Source organism: Dendrobium catenatum, unplaced genomic scaffold, assembly GCF_001605985.2.
Source record: "Dendrobium catenatum unplaced genomic scaffold, ASM160598v2 fragScaff_scaffold_334, whole genome shotgun sequence".
Lineage (NCBI taxonomy): Eukaryota > Viridiplantae > Streptophyta > Magnoliopsida > Asparagales > Orchidaceae > Dendrobium > Dendrobium catenatum.
In genome coordinates, this window is record NW_021318796.1 from 326,398 (window position 1) to 347,108 (window position 20,711).

The window sequence follows — 20,711 nt, forward strand, 5'->3', positions numbered from 1 at the left end:
AATTTTCCTTTCTTCTAGCTTACATAGAATGATTGGTATATTTTCCTCACTCCTCCGTAAAGCATCTTCATTTAGTTTAGATAAACATAAGCCTGTGAAGAAAAGGCTAAGCTTTGTCAACAAATTTGACATGTAATCTGATAACAAACTCAATATAATTAGAAAGAGTGCCTCCACAATAATTCGACAGTCATGACTTTTTAGTCCAAATAATCTCAAAGATTTAAGGTCCACGCATCGGCTAAAGTTTGATCCATAGCCATCAAGCATTTTTAAACTTTGAAATCAATGACATATTGATCTTCTTTGTTATAATGTGTACGAGAATGATGCTTTGGACTTAAATATTCTTCCATTATTATTTGTTACTATTTTTTTTCTCCTGCAATACTATTTAATGTTCATTCTAACCTTTATATTATCCTTAGTCTTACATTTAACATCCATGATCGTATTAAAAATATTATTAAATATGTTCTTCTTAATATACATAACATCCAAAATGTCTTATCAAATTTATACTCCAATAAAATAATGCCCGAATATATATATATATTTTTAATCCAATTATATTGAACATCATATTCAGGAACTTTACACTATGGTACTATTGAAAAATCAATAATTGCAGCAATGTCAAAAAGTCTTTGTAATATGTTAGAACCATTTAATCTATGTGGAGGAGGTGACCTCTCAACCCTATTTCTGAGTAATGCATCCTTGTTTCTTTTAAATGGAAGATCAGAAGTCAATAATATATGGTGACAATCAAAACGAGTATATTTTTTCTCCATGTTTTATGATGAAAGATTTGGTATTCTCCAAACAGTAAGGGCAAGCTAACTTTCATGTTGTACTTCAACCAAGCATAAGGCTTCCTTTGAAACAATTTTTTAATTATTTCTTAAAGCAGCTTTTCAGTACAAAAATTTTAATTTTTATATTAAAAAGCTGTTTTAAGTAGTAAGAAAAGCATCACAAACAAAACCTAAAAGTTCGTTGGGACAACTGTAGCTTTTTATAAAGATAATTGCAAAAACCTACACTATTAAACATGTCACTCCTTGATAAATTGATTTGAAAATCAACTACCCCAAACCATTGGATCTATTACCAGATTTCAACCTAATTCTTTCTAACTCTAAGACTAATCATAGTAATCGTCGATCCAATTTTATTTAGGAGATATCTAAAGTTTCAACAGCTTTTATTTTCAATATCTCTTGAAAATTTGATAATGGAATAAGTATCAACTTTTAGATAGACATTTGGACCAATAATTCCCTTCTAGCGTATCAATTTTATGAGCTTTTGCACTTTGCTAAAATTATTAAAAATTTTAAAACATTAATTTGGCTTCTCTTCTCTCTTTTACTAAAGATGAGCATGAGTTCTAGAATGGGATCATCCCTTTTAATCTTCATGATACCGAGGAATCTTTTTTATCCATTATCAAAATTGATTACGGTTAGGGGCGTACGTGAACCAAGCTGGCTCGAGCTTGATTCGTTGATGGGCTCGCAAGCCAAGCTTATCCAGCTCACAAGTCGAGCTCGTTTAGTAAACGAGCTCGAGCTGGCTCTGCTCATGAGCTCGCGAGCTTGCTCGAATATTAAAAAAAATCATTTTATTTTATTTATTAAATTTAAATACTTTAAAAAAAATAAGAACAACTTAAATTTTATTTAAATGGTAAACATTGCATCTTTTTTTTAAATCATGCCTAAATTTTAAAAAACCGCTTCAGTTTTAAAAATTACACCTAAGTCTTATAAATCCGGCTTAAATTTTAAAAATCCCATCAATGGCTTGTGAGCCGGCTAGAGCTCATTTACAGTGGGACGAGCTCGAGTTTGAGCTCATTGTCCTTCTGACGAGCCGAACTCGATAAGGCTAAACTCAACTCATTTACACCCCGAATTACGGTCATTAAAATTTTCAAAATTTAACATTTCAAAGCAAAATGGTGATCAGCATGCCTCAATGGAATACTGAAATGGTGAGATTTCAAAACTTACATGCATCAAGAGACCACATTACATTCCTTCAACAATAACATTGAAGCTTTCACAATGATCAGTCTCAAGAGCAAAGGCTTCGGCAAAATACTACAAAGCAAAACGACTGCCATTCCCATCTAAAAACTGGTCAGTGTACCATCCTCTGGACTTAACTTCAGAGAGAAATGAGGGGAAAATCTTCTCCATTTTTTTATAAGCAGCATTCATAGCTTCCTCTTCAGACAAGTCGACAAGCTCTCTTTCTTTAGAAAAGGCAGCCACCAGCCACCCTCTCAGTGCATCTTCTCCACTTGCACTGTTCTCCAGAATCATGTCAATGTGCTTCTTCTTGCGGTGGATCAGAAATTTTTCACCTGGAAATAAAGCTCTCAGCAGTTCAAAATTTGAAGGGCTTTTTACCACTTTGCAAAATGGCTTTCCCACGCTGACACTTCCAGCTTCCTCTATGATTCGATCTGGAAACAGAAGATTTTCTCGATATCTAATGTCGGCGGGGCTTGACACTCTTCCTGTCTGAGAAAGATAGATTTGATAAGGTTAGTACAGTTAATCTGTTCATCTTCCTGGATAAGGTGGGTAGGCGATGGTGCTCTCACAGTTAAGAAATCAGCAACAATCATGGCGGTTCTCTGGGGATTTAATGTGTTCACTGGAGCTGCCCGCATTTCTTCTTTGACACTATAGATATGTATGGCAGAAAGCAGAGGAGCAATAATCAGCTGCAAGAAGCAATTCAAATCAATTACATTATGGATATGATGCCAACATAGTATTGTCCACAAAATACAAGCCCAAAGGCCAATCCATTTCACACTCAAACCTATGCAAAAATAAAATCTTGGGAGGAAAATATGGAAACCTATTTTGATGTTCCTTGGTCAATCTAAAATGGGGTGATACATGAAGAGGTTGTAAGTTGGGTGTAGGAGGAAGTAGCAATTGGAGGAGCTCAAATAGTAGTTTAAGTGAGCTTAACAAGATGCATTTAACCTCATGTGGAAGAGAAATTATTCTGTTCGGTCACCGGACCGTCGGGAGGCGAATCAGAATACATCACATCACCCGGTACACAGTAAAAAGGTGATATGGCGCGTCCTCATTCGCCCGCACGGAATAATTTTTCCATGTAGAGAGATAGGGCGAGAGGGGAGGAGGATTATGCTACCAAAAAGCTTTCATCCTCATCATGACTCACCAACTTTTTTTGTACCAGTCCCAGATAAGCAGATTCAGCACAAAGAAACATTACTGTGAAAATGAACAGACACGAAGGTTGTACAAGAACAGCTGAGAAGAAGCAAGGGCGATAGAATTCAATCTACTCATACCTTTGATGTTGAAATGTTAACCCATTTTAACAAGTTTCATGCACATTCTAAACTATTAAAAGTTATTATTGGATGGGTTAGAAAATGCAAAATATTTTCATACGATATATTGTAGTATAAATCAGCTGGTGATTAGATGCAAATTTCCGTTTGATAAAAGGAAAAAGCAACAAAATGCCTACCTTTCCTTGCATTGTTGAGCAAACTGTGGAAGCTAATTGAATACCTGCACCCATTCCAACAACATTGAAAAGGGTGGAGATAGCTTCCCCTTTGGCAAATAAATCGCTGAGATTGCCCTCTTTGACAAAAGAAGAATATATTGGCAATCTCGTAGCTCTTGCAGCAACAACTGCCATTCCCTGAACAAGTAGATTATCCATGACTAAGTGCAAGATACAAATGTTTTTGTATATGAATCATTGTTCTAAGTAGAGGTAGTTACATTTCCATCACTCTACCGTAATGTGCACATAAATCCCACGTAGCTTAACAATAACGCCTAATAAACAATTCTTACTAAAATGTGGTTGCAATATTTTTCATTCAATTTGACAGGAGTGGAAGATATTATTCTACTCATGAAAATCATCCTAAACTGATAATAGAAAAGGGAAAATAAAAAATATTAAATCAACATATAAAAATGAAAGAAGAGAATAGAAGAAATTGGGAGGAGAAGGGTCAGTGGTTAGGGTTGATGATGGCAGCATTAGATCTTTACAGACAAAGGGGTGGCGACACGAACATGAACAGAAGCACAACAGCATCAGCGGATCCCTCGTGTGGGCAGGATTTTCCAATACGACTGCCAGACCATGCTCTTGTGTAAATGAGTTGAGGTTCATGGTTCTCCCTTTTATATGATATAATTTTAGTTATAACGCCAATAAGGCTTTCAGCTTTCAAATTAGGAGATCCAAAACCATCTAAAATTGAAATTGAGGCATAAAGAACATTATAGATGCCACAAAGCACATCTCAAACAACTAAGCCCTACAACTCATAAGCCCGCTGTGAAGCCAATGCTTCAAGGCAATTTGTGAGTACCTAATCCTAAGGCACATCTCAAATTACACAATTTAAAACATTAGTGTAAACAAGATTGCAATTTGTGAACTGGCATATCATGCAAACACCTATACTTGTAGGATGTGGGACATGGCTGGTATATTATGCAAACATGGCGTGACAAATCCATTTGCATAGACAAAATATAAAGTAATAAGTCATGAGTATTAAAACAAGTCTCTATTTGCATGCCATTCCACAGTGATTATCAATTCAATATTTATTTGAAATGTATAAGTGGGTTAAGGTTAAGAATGAGAGATGTCTTCCACTTGTATTGAAAGATTCCAAGAAGTCCAAAGGAACTCAAGAAGAGGGGTGCAGATGAAGTAAAAAGTAATACATTAGTGTTAAAAAGAAGAGGAACATAATTCAATGACAAAAAGTAAAACAACTGCATCCAAACTCAAGTATTTAAAGTAAAATAATTTTTGTAGTTCTTATTGATCTTAACTGAATACTTGCTCTTTATTCCTCTTTAAGCCCCTAATTGTTTCAACTATTGTGTGCATAAGTGCAAAATGATGTGGGCCATAAGAAGTCTAAAGCTCTATTTTTGGAAGTAACGTTGGAGGGAGACTTGTTGTTGAAACAAGAGCCGTTATTTTTGGTGGCTTGAGTAAGATCTGTTATTGGAAAACAAGTGGTTTTTGGGATAGTAATGGAGGGAGAGTTGTTGCTAGAATTAGTGCTCTAGGAAGAGTTGTTACATCGGGAAGGGGTAAAGCCAGAAGGAATGTGATTGGGAGTAGTTGATGTAGGACGGAAAACAGGATTTTTCTAATCGTCTTGAAAAGCAAATCGTCCCAAAAATCTGATACAATTCCTTACTGGAAATCTGAATTAGTTCAGATTTTTCTCACCAAAAACCTGAGAGAAATTCACAGGTTTCTATGCTTGGGAGCAAGGGGAATTAAAAGGGAAGCTTTAGCCTTTAGTCCAGCAATGCATGAACGTGAGAGACCTCTTCCAGATCAGCAATGCCCACGGGACAGCATTGAAGAATTTCAGCCAGCAAAGAAGAATTAAAGAAATGGATTTAATTCCCAAGACAGAAAGCTGATTTTGGCAGATTTCAGTTAATATGGGATTTAGAGAAAAAAAAGGGGATTTCTTCCGTTAGTGAGGTGAGCTGTCCACGGGAATAAATTAAGGGAAAGCTGAGAGGAAATTTCAGATTTCCTAGGTTGGGGCTTTGTGATTTACAGCCAGCATCAGATTGGATCCCAAAATCTTTTCCAAAGGGGAGCAAAGTTATGTGGACAGATTTTGAGAAAATCTGTAAAGGAGGTTGACGGGAATAAGGGGAAGAAATTAGGGAATTAATTCCTAATTCCCCACTACAGATTTTGGAAGGTGGAATGATAAAGGCTTGGGTTTAAAAAAAAAATTCCGGTTTTGGGGGGAAGGAAATTACAACCAGGAGGATTTGGGGAATTGGAGAGGGATATGGGGGCGGGTGAGAGAAACAGGAAATAAGGGAATTGATTTCCTAAATCAATGATTTGATTTAAGAAATAATTGGATGCATTGGGGAATTTGGGAGATTCGGCCAGGGGAAAATTCTCAGATTTTGGATTTATTTCCAAAGAGCTTTTGAGTGAATGAGGGAATTAATGCATTTAATTGAGATTACTCAATTGGGGGTGGAGTTTAGGAAAGAAATAATTAAACCCTATTTGAGTTTGAAATTCAAATAAAATTTAAATTAAGACGGAATTCATGACATTTAATTCCTCATGTCAATTTGAATTTTGAAATTCAAATAGAATTCATTTAGTAACTTTCCAAAAATAAAATGATAAATTAGGAAAAAATTTAAATTTCAAATTAGTGGAAATTGAAAATTTGAAAACCGCCCAAAATTAAATCACTCAAATTAAATTTGAATTACATCATGAATGAGATTCAATACTTACCTACAATAGCTTTCTAATTTAGGAAACTATTTGAAATTCAAAATTTGAAATTTAAAGGATGAAAATAATTTCCTAAATTATTTTAACTCTTTAGGTAAGCTTTAAGATGACATTGACTCCTCATTCATGGAGACAAACAAGGGTGGCCGGCGGTGGAGGAGCTAATGGGGAAGGTGGCCGGCGGCTATAGGGAAAAATTTGTGGAATTTCGGGTGGAGGTGAATCCGGTGGCCAAACGAAGATGGGGAGGAGGAAGACGATGGAAAAACAATTTAAAGAAGAGATAAAACAAAAACAAAGATAAAACGAAAGATAGAAGACATGAACCGCGAGCCTCGGACTCTTCCGACGACTGACGGGTGATGCTTTGCCCTTCTCCAAGGGACTTCACTTCACGAGCCCGGACCCATCCTGCGGCTGGTGAAAACTTCGATTCCTCTCCATAGAAATCTCACTATCGTCCTCTCTCAAGAGCACAAGTGTGGAAAACAAAATTTTCATATCAATCAACCATCCTCCATTACAATAGCTTAAGGCCCTTATTTATAGGCCATAACATGAGAAAATAGAAAATTGCAAAAATGCCCCTTGGGCCACAACACTCAAATAAATTAACCTAGGGGTAAAATAGAAAATAACATAAAATAGAAACTAAAATGCATAAAATAATTCATAAATGACAACTTAAATTAGAGCCGTCGATTTACGACGCCTCCTGTGATAGATGCGCCAGATCTTCGTGCCGATGTCCGCATCAGTAGTGCTACTAGGTTGGGTCTTATTGGAAGGAGTTGCTGGAGTGGGAGGTATTAGAAGAAGAGTTGCAATTAGGGGTCCCTCAAAAACAACTGGAAGTCGGGTTACTGGGAGAAGTGCTGGATGGAGAGTTGTTGTTGTACGAGATGTTGGACAAGGTGTTGCTAGAAGGACTACAGCTGGAGGGACTATCGACTGTTGTTCCAACGTAGGCACGCAATGGCCTAATAATATTTGAGTTCTGTTATATAAATTATTATAACTTTTGATATTACTTTTTTATTTTGAAACTCTTCAATGACTACAATCATCGGATGCAATCAAGTGTTTTGAGGTGTTATAAAATCCTCAATATTGATTTTTGATAATAAACAGCCCAAAATAATGAAAAACAGAGCAAAAATCTGCAGTAAACAGCAGTTTTTCCCACAAAACTGTAGGAAATATAAGTGAAAACACTAGAAATTCACTAGTAGAAGAAGAAAAACAGCAAGATACAATTGATCCTCTATTCGAGAGGAGGATCGATCTCTCCCAAATCTCTAGACGCCGCTAGAGCCCAAAAGAAAACCTAAATCTAAGAGATCTCCAATTTCAGCCAAATTCAAGATGCCTTAACCCTAGGAAAACAAACTATTTAATGCATACAAGTTAAAAGAAAATCCCTAAACTGTCCTACATTCAATTTTCCGTCCCAATTCCTTCAAAAAACCTTCCAAATCTGCTCGGCGGCCTTCTGCGGCTGGATCGGTGTACAGGCGAGGTGGAGAAATCGCGCCTCTGTCCGACGAACCGGTCCCTATGGGACCAGCTGGACCGTTCTAACAATTTCATGCGTCATCATTAAGGGCAATTATATATGATTACTTATTATGGTAATTTAGCATCATGTTCTTTGCAAAAACCTAATAAGTTCATTAATACAACTAAGTGCATACTATAATATCTACAAATCATAGTCAAATTTTGCATGACTAATACTTCAACCTAATCTTCCATCTACTTCAGTGTACAATTGTTATACACATGGCAAATAATGCAAGCATTAAACCCAATATTGTCAGCTTCTTGAATCCTAAATATCTTACATCACCATATTCCTCGCAGATAGCATTGTAAATTACGGCTAGCATTGATTACAGAAATCCGTTTGCAGTCCTAGCATTTTATCATGATCATTAGGTTCATTTCTGCTAAAGTTTGTAGCGCAATATTTTTTGGTTTAGTAGAAATTGTTCACATCACTGAAAAAAAATTCTTGGCATTTGATAGGTCCGTCACTCAGTCGATTACTTTCAGTGAATTTAAGGGCAACAAATCTCCCGCAGAAATATCTTTTTGATTTGTAGCTTAAATCACACACTTCATCCATTGATGAACTTAAGGGAATTGGTTAGTAACATGGCTATAGTGACAAAGAAAACAAGAGACATGCGAGAGGGTTCCCTCCGTTCGTATCTCAACCCATCCTCTTTGCTCTAAGCTCGGCCGGTCCCCTTCATTTGATCGTAGGTGAATTTTGTCTGCAAGTAGCAGTGGAGGTTTTGGGTTTTTAATTTTGAAATCCAAAATAAGGGTATTTTGAGGAGAACATAGATTTCTTATGAAGAAAAAAAAAATAAGTAACCATACCCATTATAAGATTCATGAGTTAAGTCAACTCCTCTGATCAAGTTTAATGGAAAAGATATAATTACAATTTCGTCGCAAGCATATGGGGATTATGCACACATTATTAAACCATAAGGGGGCTACAGGTGTATTGTGATACAAATGGGGTTAAAGTGTAATTCCCATCTAAACCAAAAGGCACATGGACGCATCATGCTTCATCTACATAAAAAGAGAATTTACAATCGAAGGAACATAAACAATTAAATATATTAGATACTCCACCCACAAGTATTCGCCATAAAGAAAATTAGATAGGAGATGCATTAATTCAACCATGAAGATTGTATTGGACCTTTGCAAAATTACCCAAACCAGCCAACTCAAGGAAAAGTTGGGGACATAATGGAGAAAGAATCTCCAAGCCAGTTCCAAAGTCATAAAGCACATCAGCTGCAAAAAGTCAGTATATGATTTATGATGCTGCATTATTCATACTATATTTTGAAAACAGAGTTGGGACTTTAAAATAAGTGGTAAATTAAAGAAAGGCTGAAACTAAAACAAAAAAGAAACAAGAAGAATACCCAAAATCCTCCAGCTCTTTGGCTCAGAGTCCATTTTTGCTCCCATACTACTACATATGAGTTTTCCGGCATGCTGCATCCCATCCTTCAAAATCTGCCAGCAATAACATTTGAAACCAAGCCATAGCACTCAATATACAAACTTAGATTTTTTATCAGTTATCTTTACGTCTTACCCAACTTACAGCAGTTGCTTGGGCTGGAGTGGGTCGCAGTCCTGCAGCAATTAGCAGCGACTGAAACAACCAACACAAGTAGTCAATCCAAAAGCATGCTACAAACCAAGAGATGAGTACATGATTGAAAATTGCAATTGTTGTTCCTCCCTCGTTTTAAAAGAGTTCATAGAGAATAGATCGCTCACAAAAAACCCTCAAACCACCTCATGTGAAAATTTGAGAACATTATGTATCTTGAACTTAAATATAAGTAGATTTTCCCTGTTATTAGATCGGGATTTAGTAGATCAAAGATTCAAAACTTCCTATGAATGCAAACTCCCTTCATTCATTATCCCTCCCATTCGAGAGAGTACTCTCAATTAAAGAACTAGCTCAACTCAAGCGTTTAGGAAAACATGCTAGGCATTTGCAAGACTTCGGGAAGAGGAATGGAAATAAGTGGTTAACCCTAGCAAGATCCAGAGTTTACCATTAGCCAAGTTACCTATCCTTGGTTATTAAGGAGCTTTGGATGTGCCAATATAGCTTCAAATCAAGGAGCTTTGTGCTATAGCTACAAGGATTACATTAGGGATCTAGATGTGGCTGTTAGAACTAACCCATTGAAGTCATTGAGAATTGTTGTTTACATTAGAACTAAATCAAAATTCTTTCGCTTCTTTGGGAAGCTTCTTTAATCAAGTAACTCATGTTTGCTGATAAGGATGACTTCATACCATTGTCAAGGGCTTGTTAATCGTATGAAGCCTTTGCACCAACTAACAATTAGGACCTTAATCTTTACAATCTGTATTTAAGGTCATATCTTGGGTGCAGTTGTAAAAGCTTACTGAAGCAGAATAATTAGAGCATGGCCTTGGCCAGCTCTTAGGCTTTTGACAACATGGAGCCTTGACCCCAGGATGTACGTGAGGACATTGATTCAAATGTTGTTTGTTTAAGGTTGTAGCTTAAGTAGGTCTGCAACAGCTTACCAGTGTGAAAGATCAAGCATAGGCCTCCCAAGCTTTGAGAAGCATTCATCTTAAGCTACAAGCTAGTAGAACATAACCTTAATTTTAATGTTTTGTCTAAAGGCATAATACAGCACTGGCTCCAAGCTTGTGGTATAGAACCTTAGTATTGCTTGAGAACTTACCCTACATAAATCAAAAACAACTTACTAGGGCGGAGTTTTCAAAAAGCACAGGTACATCGGTGCCTTAACATGCATATTTTGATGTAACCAATGTCATACTACCCTTAGGTAATAACTAGTATCAATTTCTTGCCATTCCTTGGAGTGAAAATAAATGCAGATTCATATAACACATTGATGTGGAAGCTGAAGCTTATATATCTATCACCCATTAAAGTAGAAGTTCATGTTACTAACATAAACCAATACCTTAGCACCAATTCTGCTGCAATGAATATTTTCATTCCACTTAAGGCACATATGTGACTAAGTACATTTATCAACATAAACATCATATCATCCCTTTAGGGCACACTAATTCCTTAGCACATATCTATATTAAGTGCGCCTTAAATGACTTAATAAAGTGATGACTCAACCAAGACCCTAGATCAACTAGGAATCAACAAGAACAAACCCAAGTTTAGGTTACCTTGCTTGATCAACAAAGTCAACATGATGTAATTATGATGAATGACCACGAAAGCAATCAATTACATTATAAAGTGTCTCGTATAGATCTTATGTTAATTTAAAAACCAATACTACATGACATTTTGGTAATTTAGTCTCTAGAGATTATTCTAATAAATTGGCCACTCTTGGGGCATTCCAAATACTTTTTCAATTTTCAATTTTTTTTATATGGCATCGTGAATATCTGAAACATTAGAGGTTTATTTGATCCTTTGGCATAGGTTTGGGTTATTTGAGGCTAGAGATCCATTGGCATGAATTTCGATGAGATATTGTGAATATCAGTTTGTTTGTATTATTATTGAAGACAGTGAATAATTTATAAATACTTAGGTATCCATTAGCTTTCTTTTTCCATGAAAACCTTTTGGCATTACTTGATGTTTTGGTATGCTATTTAGAATAGAAGAAATATTTGATTTGGCAGCTTTTTTTGGCAAAACAAGGAAGTCAATCTAGATTGATTGTGAGTCAAACCCATTAATCATGGGTAAATTGTCATGAATATGACCTTTTGAAGGATTTTTAAAGTATATTTATGTTTTTTGTTTATTTTGCATTTTAATTCTCCCAAGAGGAGCTGTGAAATGGTTATTTTGAAAAATATTTAAATAAATGAAAGATTTTTTTCAAAAAATTAGAGAGCAAAAATATTTTTCCTTACATCTAAATGTCACATAGACCAAATAAATTCAACATCTTCTCTTTCGTACTAATTTTAACCAAAACAATTATTTCATAGAAAAAATAGAAAAATTTATTTTCCCTAGTACATGAGTCGGTTACTACAAGCAATCAAATAATCAGAGTATATGCAATTTTTTTATAAAATATTGCATTATATAAAAAAAACCAATGTGAATAAAAGTGAAGGAAAAAGAAATGGAAATGGATGTATCGTAGTTATGCCAACAACCAGCCTACGTCCACTCCTCAAGTCCTTCTCTAACATAAAGCGCAGAAGCCTCTCTCCTTGACGGCTAAAGAATAAACCAACAACACTTATATTAAAAAAATGATAAGCCGCTACTCCTATACAACCTACTAGGTAATTAATGTTCACTTCCATGTGTGAAACTAGCCACTCCTAACACAAAACACTAAGTAATCAACCTTTTACCAAATGACTTTTGAGATCCAAGATCTCTCTCGCACTTACAACAAGCAAAGCTCACAGACATGTATACAAACTTGAGTACCATAAGATTTGAATGAAGAATATGACTTCGATGTAGAAAACCACTTTCTCTGGAATTTCTTTCTTAAGATTTTCAATTGAAGAATTTTATTTCTTATTACTAGTCGCATCCACTGTATTGCATTAGCAATAATCATAAGCCTTCTATTTAATCAAATTATAAATTAATGTTGTCTTAATTTTAAATTTGAGTTACTAGCTAATAGTATTATGTGATACTAACTTTATGGTATGATATATATCATTTAGTACAATTTGTTCGAAATTCAATCATAATTAATCATTAATGCAAATTGATCTTATCAATTTTATTCAAAAATAAGGCACATTAAACAATACGATACATACCATCTAGCACCATTCTAAGATCAATTTTTATCAATCAAATAAATACTTAGCTAATTAAGTACATCGATGGGCTTAATGTAGCATTTTTCCACAATTCTATTGAAGGCATAAGCAATTAAATATATCTAGAGGTTTCTTTGTTAAAAGAGAACATAATGGAAGGGTTTTGAGTCAATGGTGAGAATTCAAGGAAGCAAAAAAGAGGTGGATTAAGCCTCTTCCTCATATGATTTTTATTTGATAAAGGCAACAACACATGCCACAATTGAAAGCCTAGTGAAGCGTGATACAACGTTATGAGAAGAATAACACATTCTAGCTAGGAGCCTAGCAGTGGAGCCACAACTTATTCCATAAAGTGTACACTGTCTGATGACTCAGTTAGGAGAGTAGATATATTAGATTTAACCTATGTTATGAAAGGTAGAGGCAGATCTAAAAAGAATTGATTATAAAGTATTACAAATGACATTTATTTATTAGATTTATATCAGAATTTGACTCTTAAATGGACAAAATAGAGAAAAAGGATTCATGTTGCCAACCCCACATAGTGGGATAAAGGCTTGATGTTGTAGTGGGCTAATACAAACTACCTAATTGCCCCTTCATTACTCGATTTCATTAATTAACCTGAATTAAAGTTTATCAATGACAGGTAAATGACCTTAAGTAGCTTAATTTGGCCTTAGTTAGTTAGGATAACATAGCTAAACCTAATTTTAATAATGAGGGCACTACTTGGCTTGATCAATAGCTTAGCTTGATTAGGTGGGTTTAATTAATCATTAAGTTTAGAGGTGAATTAGAACATAAAGATTATATTAAATTAGCTAAAGAAAAAGTAAGTACCTGAGTCGACAAAACAGACAATGCAGCACTTGAAAAATGTTGCAATGCTCGGAATTGAGTATAAGTTAGGTATCCTTCATTAACACTGGAAAAGAAATCAGATGCACAATATAAGAATATAATAAAAAAGCTAGGCTGATAGACCATGCCAAGTTTTCCTTCCACTATAAGTAATTAAAAAAGCCCTTCTTTAACCTAAGAAAAGCATCACCTTTTAGGATAACCTGATGGGAAAAACTTGTTAAGGAAGGATTCAACCATTCTACGGATTAATGGCCTTGTATCATTGACAACCTTAACCTGAGTTCATTGTTAATGGCCCAACAAATATTAAAATAAATAGATTGAACTTAACAGTTGATACATAATACTTCTGTTTAGATTTTCTTCAAAGAGAAATAAATAGATGCGGTAAATCATAGAAATTTCAATGATATAACCCTTAGCCGCCCTTCATTTTTATCTAACAGAATTCTCCATAAAGACAAAAAAAAAAAAAACTTTACCTTGAGGCGACCATGAGAATCAAATTGGCAGATGTGAGATATGGAGTTTGAAGTCTCAATCCAAAATTCAGCGCATTGAGCCGCATTATTTTCTTGCTCCTTTTTCCAACCCATAAATTTCTACTGGAAATTGATAAATTCTGAGGGGGTGTTAGACAAAAATTTTTGAAACAATGGATGTGCAAACAACAGATTATGCAAATAAAAATCTTTGCATTTTTAATACTAAAACAAGAAAATAGACTTGAACTCTTTTAGAAGGAGAGTGATCGTCACTTGATGAAAGATTATTGCATGCCTAAAGCTACCACAATATAGCATGATTTTGAACAAAGTGCTAAATCCCTTAAGATGGAGATTAATTGTAAAACCCGAAATTCGTCGTTTGAGTGTGTCGCACGCATATCGATGCGCCGCGACGAACTTAAGTGAAATTTCGATGTCGTCGGAATTTGACGAAATAAATTTCATTAGATTTCTCTCGAAATTTCGAGCAAAACGGTATAAAGAACTTATATTAAATTTCGTGCGGATTTGGAGTTAAAATTCGCCGAAGTGCTTTAAGTAACTTTTGGCTAGACTTTCCATTTTTACCCCTAAGCCCTCTTAAGGGAAATGAGTTTGGCAAGGGCACATGCATAAAATGGCATTTGCATTTCTCTAAAATCCCTCATAAGCCCTAAGGGACCGAAACATTTCGGTCCCTTGTTGTTTTGTCGAACACCCGAGGTTTACATATAGTCGACGAGCAACGGGTGACAGGTTCTTACTGTTTTGTTTTAGTTATGAATTTTTTGGGTGGTTTTATCATGAATGACTAGATTGAATTTATACCACCTTGTACATGATCTTCTTTTGTGATGGTTTTAAATGTGATACTTATTGGAAAAAGTTTAGAGGCGCTTTTATTATACTTTTATTATTTTTAGAATTTCATGAAACTGATGATGAGCACTTAAATTACATGTCCGATCTCGTTCCCGCCTCGTACCTACGAGCTCACCGGGCCGGATCGTGACATTAATATAATTAGGGGCTCAAATATCAGAGGGAGGAATTGAGAACATTCCAAGACTAAGCCTCACTTTTTAAATAAATGTGGTATTCTTTATGTTGGTTCTCATTTATCTAAATCTCAAATACCACAAATCTTCATTACAGCACACCAAAAAAACCAATCTAATATCCATTTATATCTTGTGTTGGTTCTATCAGGAAATGTCTGATGGTTTTTGTTTGCTAAATATTGAGAAAAAAAGAATGCTAATGCAAGAAGCACGTTTTGAATCATATCAACCAGAAAATGTCACAAAAATGCAAAGCAAATATTATTGTTTTATGGTTTTGGCTAAGTAGGTTAGGATTTCTAAAGACTTAATTATGAAGGGCAAATGGGCTTTCCAAAAGACAGCCATGTCTCTCCCCCTTATTTGCCACTTTCTCTCCTTGCCTCCATATCCCCTCCTCTTCATGTAGCATCCCTCTATTCCTCCTCCCCTACCCATCCTCTCTAAACCTATCTCCTTATAATCCTCTGGAGTCTTTACACACCATCCATAGAACTCCCTACAATGCCCCCAACCTCCCCTTCCCACCCCATCTACATCAACATCATATGGCCGCCAAATCACACCCCACACCTCTTTTAAGCCACAATCCATCAAAGATAGTTCTTCTCTCGCCCTAATCTTGCATCCTCATTCTAGGATAAGTTAGCTTTACTAAAAATGCGGACCAACATCCTTTCATTTAGTTGTTGAGTTATCCTTGTTCATATCATTAGAAATTAATTATATTTCTCTCCTGGGTATTAGAGGATAAAAAAGTTTGCGTTGGAACGATTAAATATTGTTGACTTACATAGAGTGGCCCCAATCACCCTAAGATGAGTCAACACATGAAGTTTCTCCTTACTAGGATACGAAAACATACTCCCACTAGATTTATTTGTAAAATTATTTATTCTTTTTTTAAGACAAAAAAGTATCAAAATCAAAACTCAAAACTGAGAACAAGTTGTTTGTTTATTGAAAGATTGGTTAATATGAGCAAGTAATCAGTTTAGCATGTCAATGTAATAAATGCACCATAATTCATAGATTATTGATTTTTTAAATAAAATCCTATTAAAATAAAAAATAAGTGAAAATAAGATGATTCAAAAAAAAATTTATGTAAGAAAATAATAACATAGGCTTCCCTGCCTTTACAACCATCTTAATCCATCCGCTCTTTAAATTATGGTCGTAAATTAAGAGCAATTGCATGCCACCAGGAAAAAAAGGAATTCAATTCCTACATTGCATGAGACTGGGAACGAAAACAAAGTTAGCTATAAGTATGCATATATAAAAAGTGATTTATAATTCCCTATGGCTGATAATGCACTAGTGTGAGTGTTCACTCTAAATTCACCAGAACTTAATAGGAAATTCAATAACAATGCATTCAAGGAAACAATGAAGTGAAAGAGAAAAAATCAAAACTAAGGTTCAAACCTAGTCCTCAAGACCCGTATTCAAAGCAAGGGCAGTGAATGCTCATCATTGATTTGTTTTATAGAAAATATAGATCAAGTTATCTTTAAAATCCAGTGCACAAATATTAATCAGGGAAATCCAATGCACAAATATTAATCAGGGAAAGGGCATTACAGAGAACTGTAAGAGCTAAAAGATGAGGACACTTGTTGAGCTTGACAAGAAGTTCCAAAACCCTAGCAGTTTCGACAGCTCCGCTCAGTAGCAAGCATATTGTTTTCCAATTTCAAGCATTGAGACATTGAGCCTACAACAACAACAACAACAAGCCTTTATCCCACTATGTGGGGTCGGCTACATGAATCATTTTTTTTTTCCATTATGTCCTGTTAAGAGTTAAATTTTCATTTAAATCTAATAAAGAAAGGTCATTTCTAATATTTTATAATCAGGTCTTTTTAGGTCAATTTCTACCTTTCTTGATATAAGTCAATTCTAATACATCTACTTTCCTAAACGGGTTATCGGAAGTCCGCCGTTTTATGTGATCAAACCATCTAAAACGACTCTCACTAGTCTTATATTATTGAGACATTGAGCCTAGTGATAACTATCAGCAAACTAGAATTCATACACAAAATTAACTTCAGAATTTGATTTTCAAAATTGGAGAAAATTGGGGATAGGAATCATAGGGCACTCGAGATAAAAACCTTCTAAAAGTTATTCACTTATCAGAAGCCACTGATGATTAAATTAATTTTATCATTTTTTATAAATTCAAGAAATATATTTTATGAAAAATGATTCTTATATATGGCATATTTTATCAAAAACATGTTTTATCTTGTAATTTTATCAAAAACATAATAAATCTTACATATTTTATCAATAAAATTTGATATCTTGCATATTATATCTAGTATATATTTTCGAAACAATATGTTTTCGATAAAATCTAAGCTTGTAATTGTCTATAGGCAAAAATTGCAGCTAAGAAGTTTCGATATAACATAATTATGTCTGAGTTGGATTAAAGACTTGAAAAGATGTTCAGACATATAATAGAAAGTGGCAATGAAATTTAGATTTCTAACTCTGAAGTATTGCCTCCTAAATTAAGAGAATGTCAAAGATATTCATCATTTGAGGAATCGAGCCCAGATGATAAACCGAATAATGTCTTTACTAATTGTTCTGAAGATGGTAGTGCGGGTATCACACAAAGACAAAATAGATCTACTTGCAGTAACAATTTCATTAACTTCATTATATGTTCTCAAAGTTATGTTAAATGATGAATTTAGGTTGATTATTTGTAAAGTTTTCTATGAACTTATAATATATAGTTTCTTTTTTAGATGATTGTATCCATCTTTTTAAGATTTTATCCCATATTATGAAATATGAAATTTATTGGTCAACTGAAATGTCGATATAATTGGGTTTTGTTTCCAGAGCATTATCAACCTCAGAGAATTATAGATTAATTTTTATATCCCTAAGGCAATTTCCTCAATATCTTCCTCAAAATCATCAAAATAAATATTTGGCTCCTCCGACGACACAAAGAAACAACTGCAACATATACAATAAATTTAAGGAGTTTTCATTTAACTTGTCAAGAATGCATCATTCATAGAGCCAAAACCATATATGATCTACAATTGCAGCTATAAAACCATAAGTAAAACGGATTCAGCATTCCATCAACATAAGTAAAATGCTAACATCTTATCATTTTAAATGTTTTAGCTAACATTGCAACACAAAAATACATCTAATCTTATAAAAAATCATAAGCTACATCTGTTTAATAATTCCCCACTAAATTCAGGTACAGAGAAGAGAAAAGCATCAATTAAACTGATAACACTACAAGATGTTTTATCCATTGCAGATGGGAGATCAGCACACCATAGAATTCCTTATTTCTCAGGAAATTGACTACTTCAAAAGAGTAGATTTTGATCAATGGATGAGATCCAAGCGAAGCAGAAGAGAAGGCAAATTCATGTCTAGCTTTTGTGCACTAGTTGATAAGCAGGAGATTTATTAACAAGTAGGAGAAAGGAAAAAGTGCCTTCCTGTTGCAACGCATGTATTCATTCAGAACTGGGACATGTTAGATAAGATGTAAGCACTTTTATTTCCCAGTGTATTTGCTTCTGCAAATTGCATAAATCATAGTATGCAAGTGAATGAAAATGCTAATGAATAAATTGATCATTCCTTGTATGTATATGCTGATGAACTATTCTTAATAGCCATAACTTTCTTTTAATAAAAAAAAAATGGTGGTTGAAAACCAAAATAACAATGAATATATCACATAGCTTCAAGCAATTCACAACACTGCTGAAATTTATCAAACCAGCAATGATTCCAATCAAATATTTAAGAATTCCAACGAAAGCAGCTGCAAAAAATCCTTTACCGTCTTATACATAACCTTTCGTATGTATATATATATACACACACATGGTAAGATGCAACTATAAATGTTTTCACTAAAAGCAAAACCCAACTATCTAAAATTCCAGTTGACCAATAAATTTCATATTTCATAATATGGGATAAAATCCTAAAAAGATGAACACAATCATCTAAAAAAAAATTGTATATTGTTAAGTTCATAGAAAACTTTACAAATAATCAACCTAAATTCATCGTTTAACATATCAACAACTTTGAGAACATATAATACAATTAATGAAATTGTTATTGCGAGTAGATCTATTTTGAGGAGATCTTTGTGTGACGCCACATTATCATATTAAGAACCATTAGCAGAGATATTGTGAGATTCATCTTCTGGGGCTTGATTCATCAAAGGATGAATCTCTTTGATATTCTCTTAAATCATGAAGCATTCCTCCATAGTTAGAAACCCAAATATCATTGCCATATTCCAAAATGCTTTTGAACATCTTATCAAGTCTTTATTCCAACTCAGGCATAATTTCATTATATCAAAACTTCTAAACTGCAAGTATTGCCTGCAGAAAATTACAAGTTTAGATTTCAAATTCATAAAAGTTTATTGAATTGTAAATTTGAATGGAAATTTAACGATATAAAGTTGTAACTCCTTTTACCACCACTCAAAAGCATCTATAGTATTCTTTAAAAGATTCCATCCTAGGCCAATCTCGTCATGATTCAAGTCTTTTCATACCTTTCACTCCTTTTTTAGTTGATCTCATTTATTATTCAACTATGTTCGATCATACGTTCTTCCCGTTCCCTCATTAAAATTTTTCATTAAGTTCATCCATCCATCTTTACTAAAATGAGTAGTAGACCTATTTTCAATCTATATTTCTTTTATGGAGAGGTCACACAATTAAAATAAGTTTTATTTTCCATGTTGCAGGCGCACCACTATCCTTTTCAGATAAACTAATTAACTGCTCATACAAGCTTTGAGACCGATCCTCCCACCTAGAACTATTGCAAATCTGCTTGATATTCAAGATGAAAGTAAGAGGGTTAAAAGTCAAATCTTCTATCTTCAAAATCCTCTTCTTGATCACCTGCGCCTAGGCTTCAAAATGCATCTGGACTATAAGTACAAGTGCATGACAGATATAACCGGCGGCTTAAAAACACGAAAGCAAACCACAAAAACAGTAAAAAATAAAAATCAATGAGTGATATGTATTCTAGAAATGTTAGGATAAAGAGCAAACTGACCTCCTTCTCCTCCGGTTTGGGTTTCTCTTCCTTTTTCTCTTCTTCCTTGTTTTCCAACTTCGGTAGAGGCAGGCGAGTTAGGAGCTCCAACTGACGACCGCTCTTCTTCTTCGGTGGAGGCAGAGGAGGACTGCAGGAGATGGCGAGCTGCGCGAACAAGCATGTGACGGGAAAAATATACGTTGAACCGGAAGAACTGAAGAACATACGCTGATACGCGACATGTTCGAAAGAATTATAGGGTTTTTTTCGCCTTCATTAATCTCAGCCGTCGGATACCGTCCGATGTTCGACACTAAACTCAAACTGAACGGTTATCGGAAACCGGCACCGGTTTAGCGGTTCGGCGGTGGAACCGCTGGTTTGAGCGGTTCAACACCGATTTTATGCAAAGCAGGTTTTATAATGAACCGTGACCGGCCGGCCAGCCGGTTCGCGATTCAACCGGTTGAACCGATCGGTCCGATCTAATTTTAAAAGCCTCGATAAAATGTCGTTTTTG

The 20,711-nt window shown here is 34.7% G+C and overlaps 1 protein-coding gene across 2 annotated transcripts; it reads right to left on the reverse strand.

The window, feature by feature from the left end:
- Nucleotides 1–1,907: 1,907 nt before the first annotated feature.
- On the reverse strand, nucleotides 1,908–20,423 carry LOC110096954 (protein root UVB sensitive 2, chloroplastic). Of its 2 annotated transcripts, none has more exons than XM_020823121.2 (10): nucleotides 20,210–20,423; nucleotides 14,034–14,156; nucleotides 13,739–13,827; nucleotides 13,528–13,612; nucleotides 9,470–9,529; nucleotides 9,294–9,387; nucleotides 9,062–9,159; nucleotides 3,532–3,711; nucleotides 2,618–2,740; nucleotides 1,908–2,534 (listed from the first exon to the last, which is right to left on the reverse strand). In XM_020823121.2, the coding sequence occupies exons 2-10, from the start codon at nucleotides 14,145–14,147 to the stop codon at nucleotides 2,109–2,111; spliced, it is 1,269 nt and encodes a 422-aa protein (XP_020678780.1). In that variant the 5' UTR covers nucleotides 14,148–14,156; nucleotides 20,210–20,423; the 3' UTR covers nucleotides 1,908–2,108. The 2 variants fall into 2 exon arrangements, with proteins under 2 accessions (XP_020678780.1, XP_020678781.1); XM_020823122.2 differs by having other exon boundaries at nucleotides 14,034–14,173.
- Between the last annotated feature and the right edge of the window lie 288 nt (nucleotides 20,424–20,711).

Coding starts and splice junctions, on each gene's coding strand:
- LOC110096954 (XM_020823121.2), bottom strand. CDS start 14,147: ATGGGTTGGAAAAAGGAGCAAGAAAATAATGCGGCTCAATGCGCTGAA. Junction 9,160..9,293: donor AAAGAGCTGGAGGATTTTGG/GTATTCTTCTTG, acceptor GACTTTTTGCAG/CTGATGTGCTTTATGACTTT. Junction 2,741..3,531: donor GCTCAACAATGCAAGGAAAG/GTAGGCATTTTG, acceptor TGCTTCTTGCAG/CTGATTATTGCTCCTCTGCT.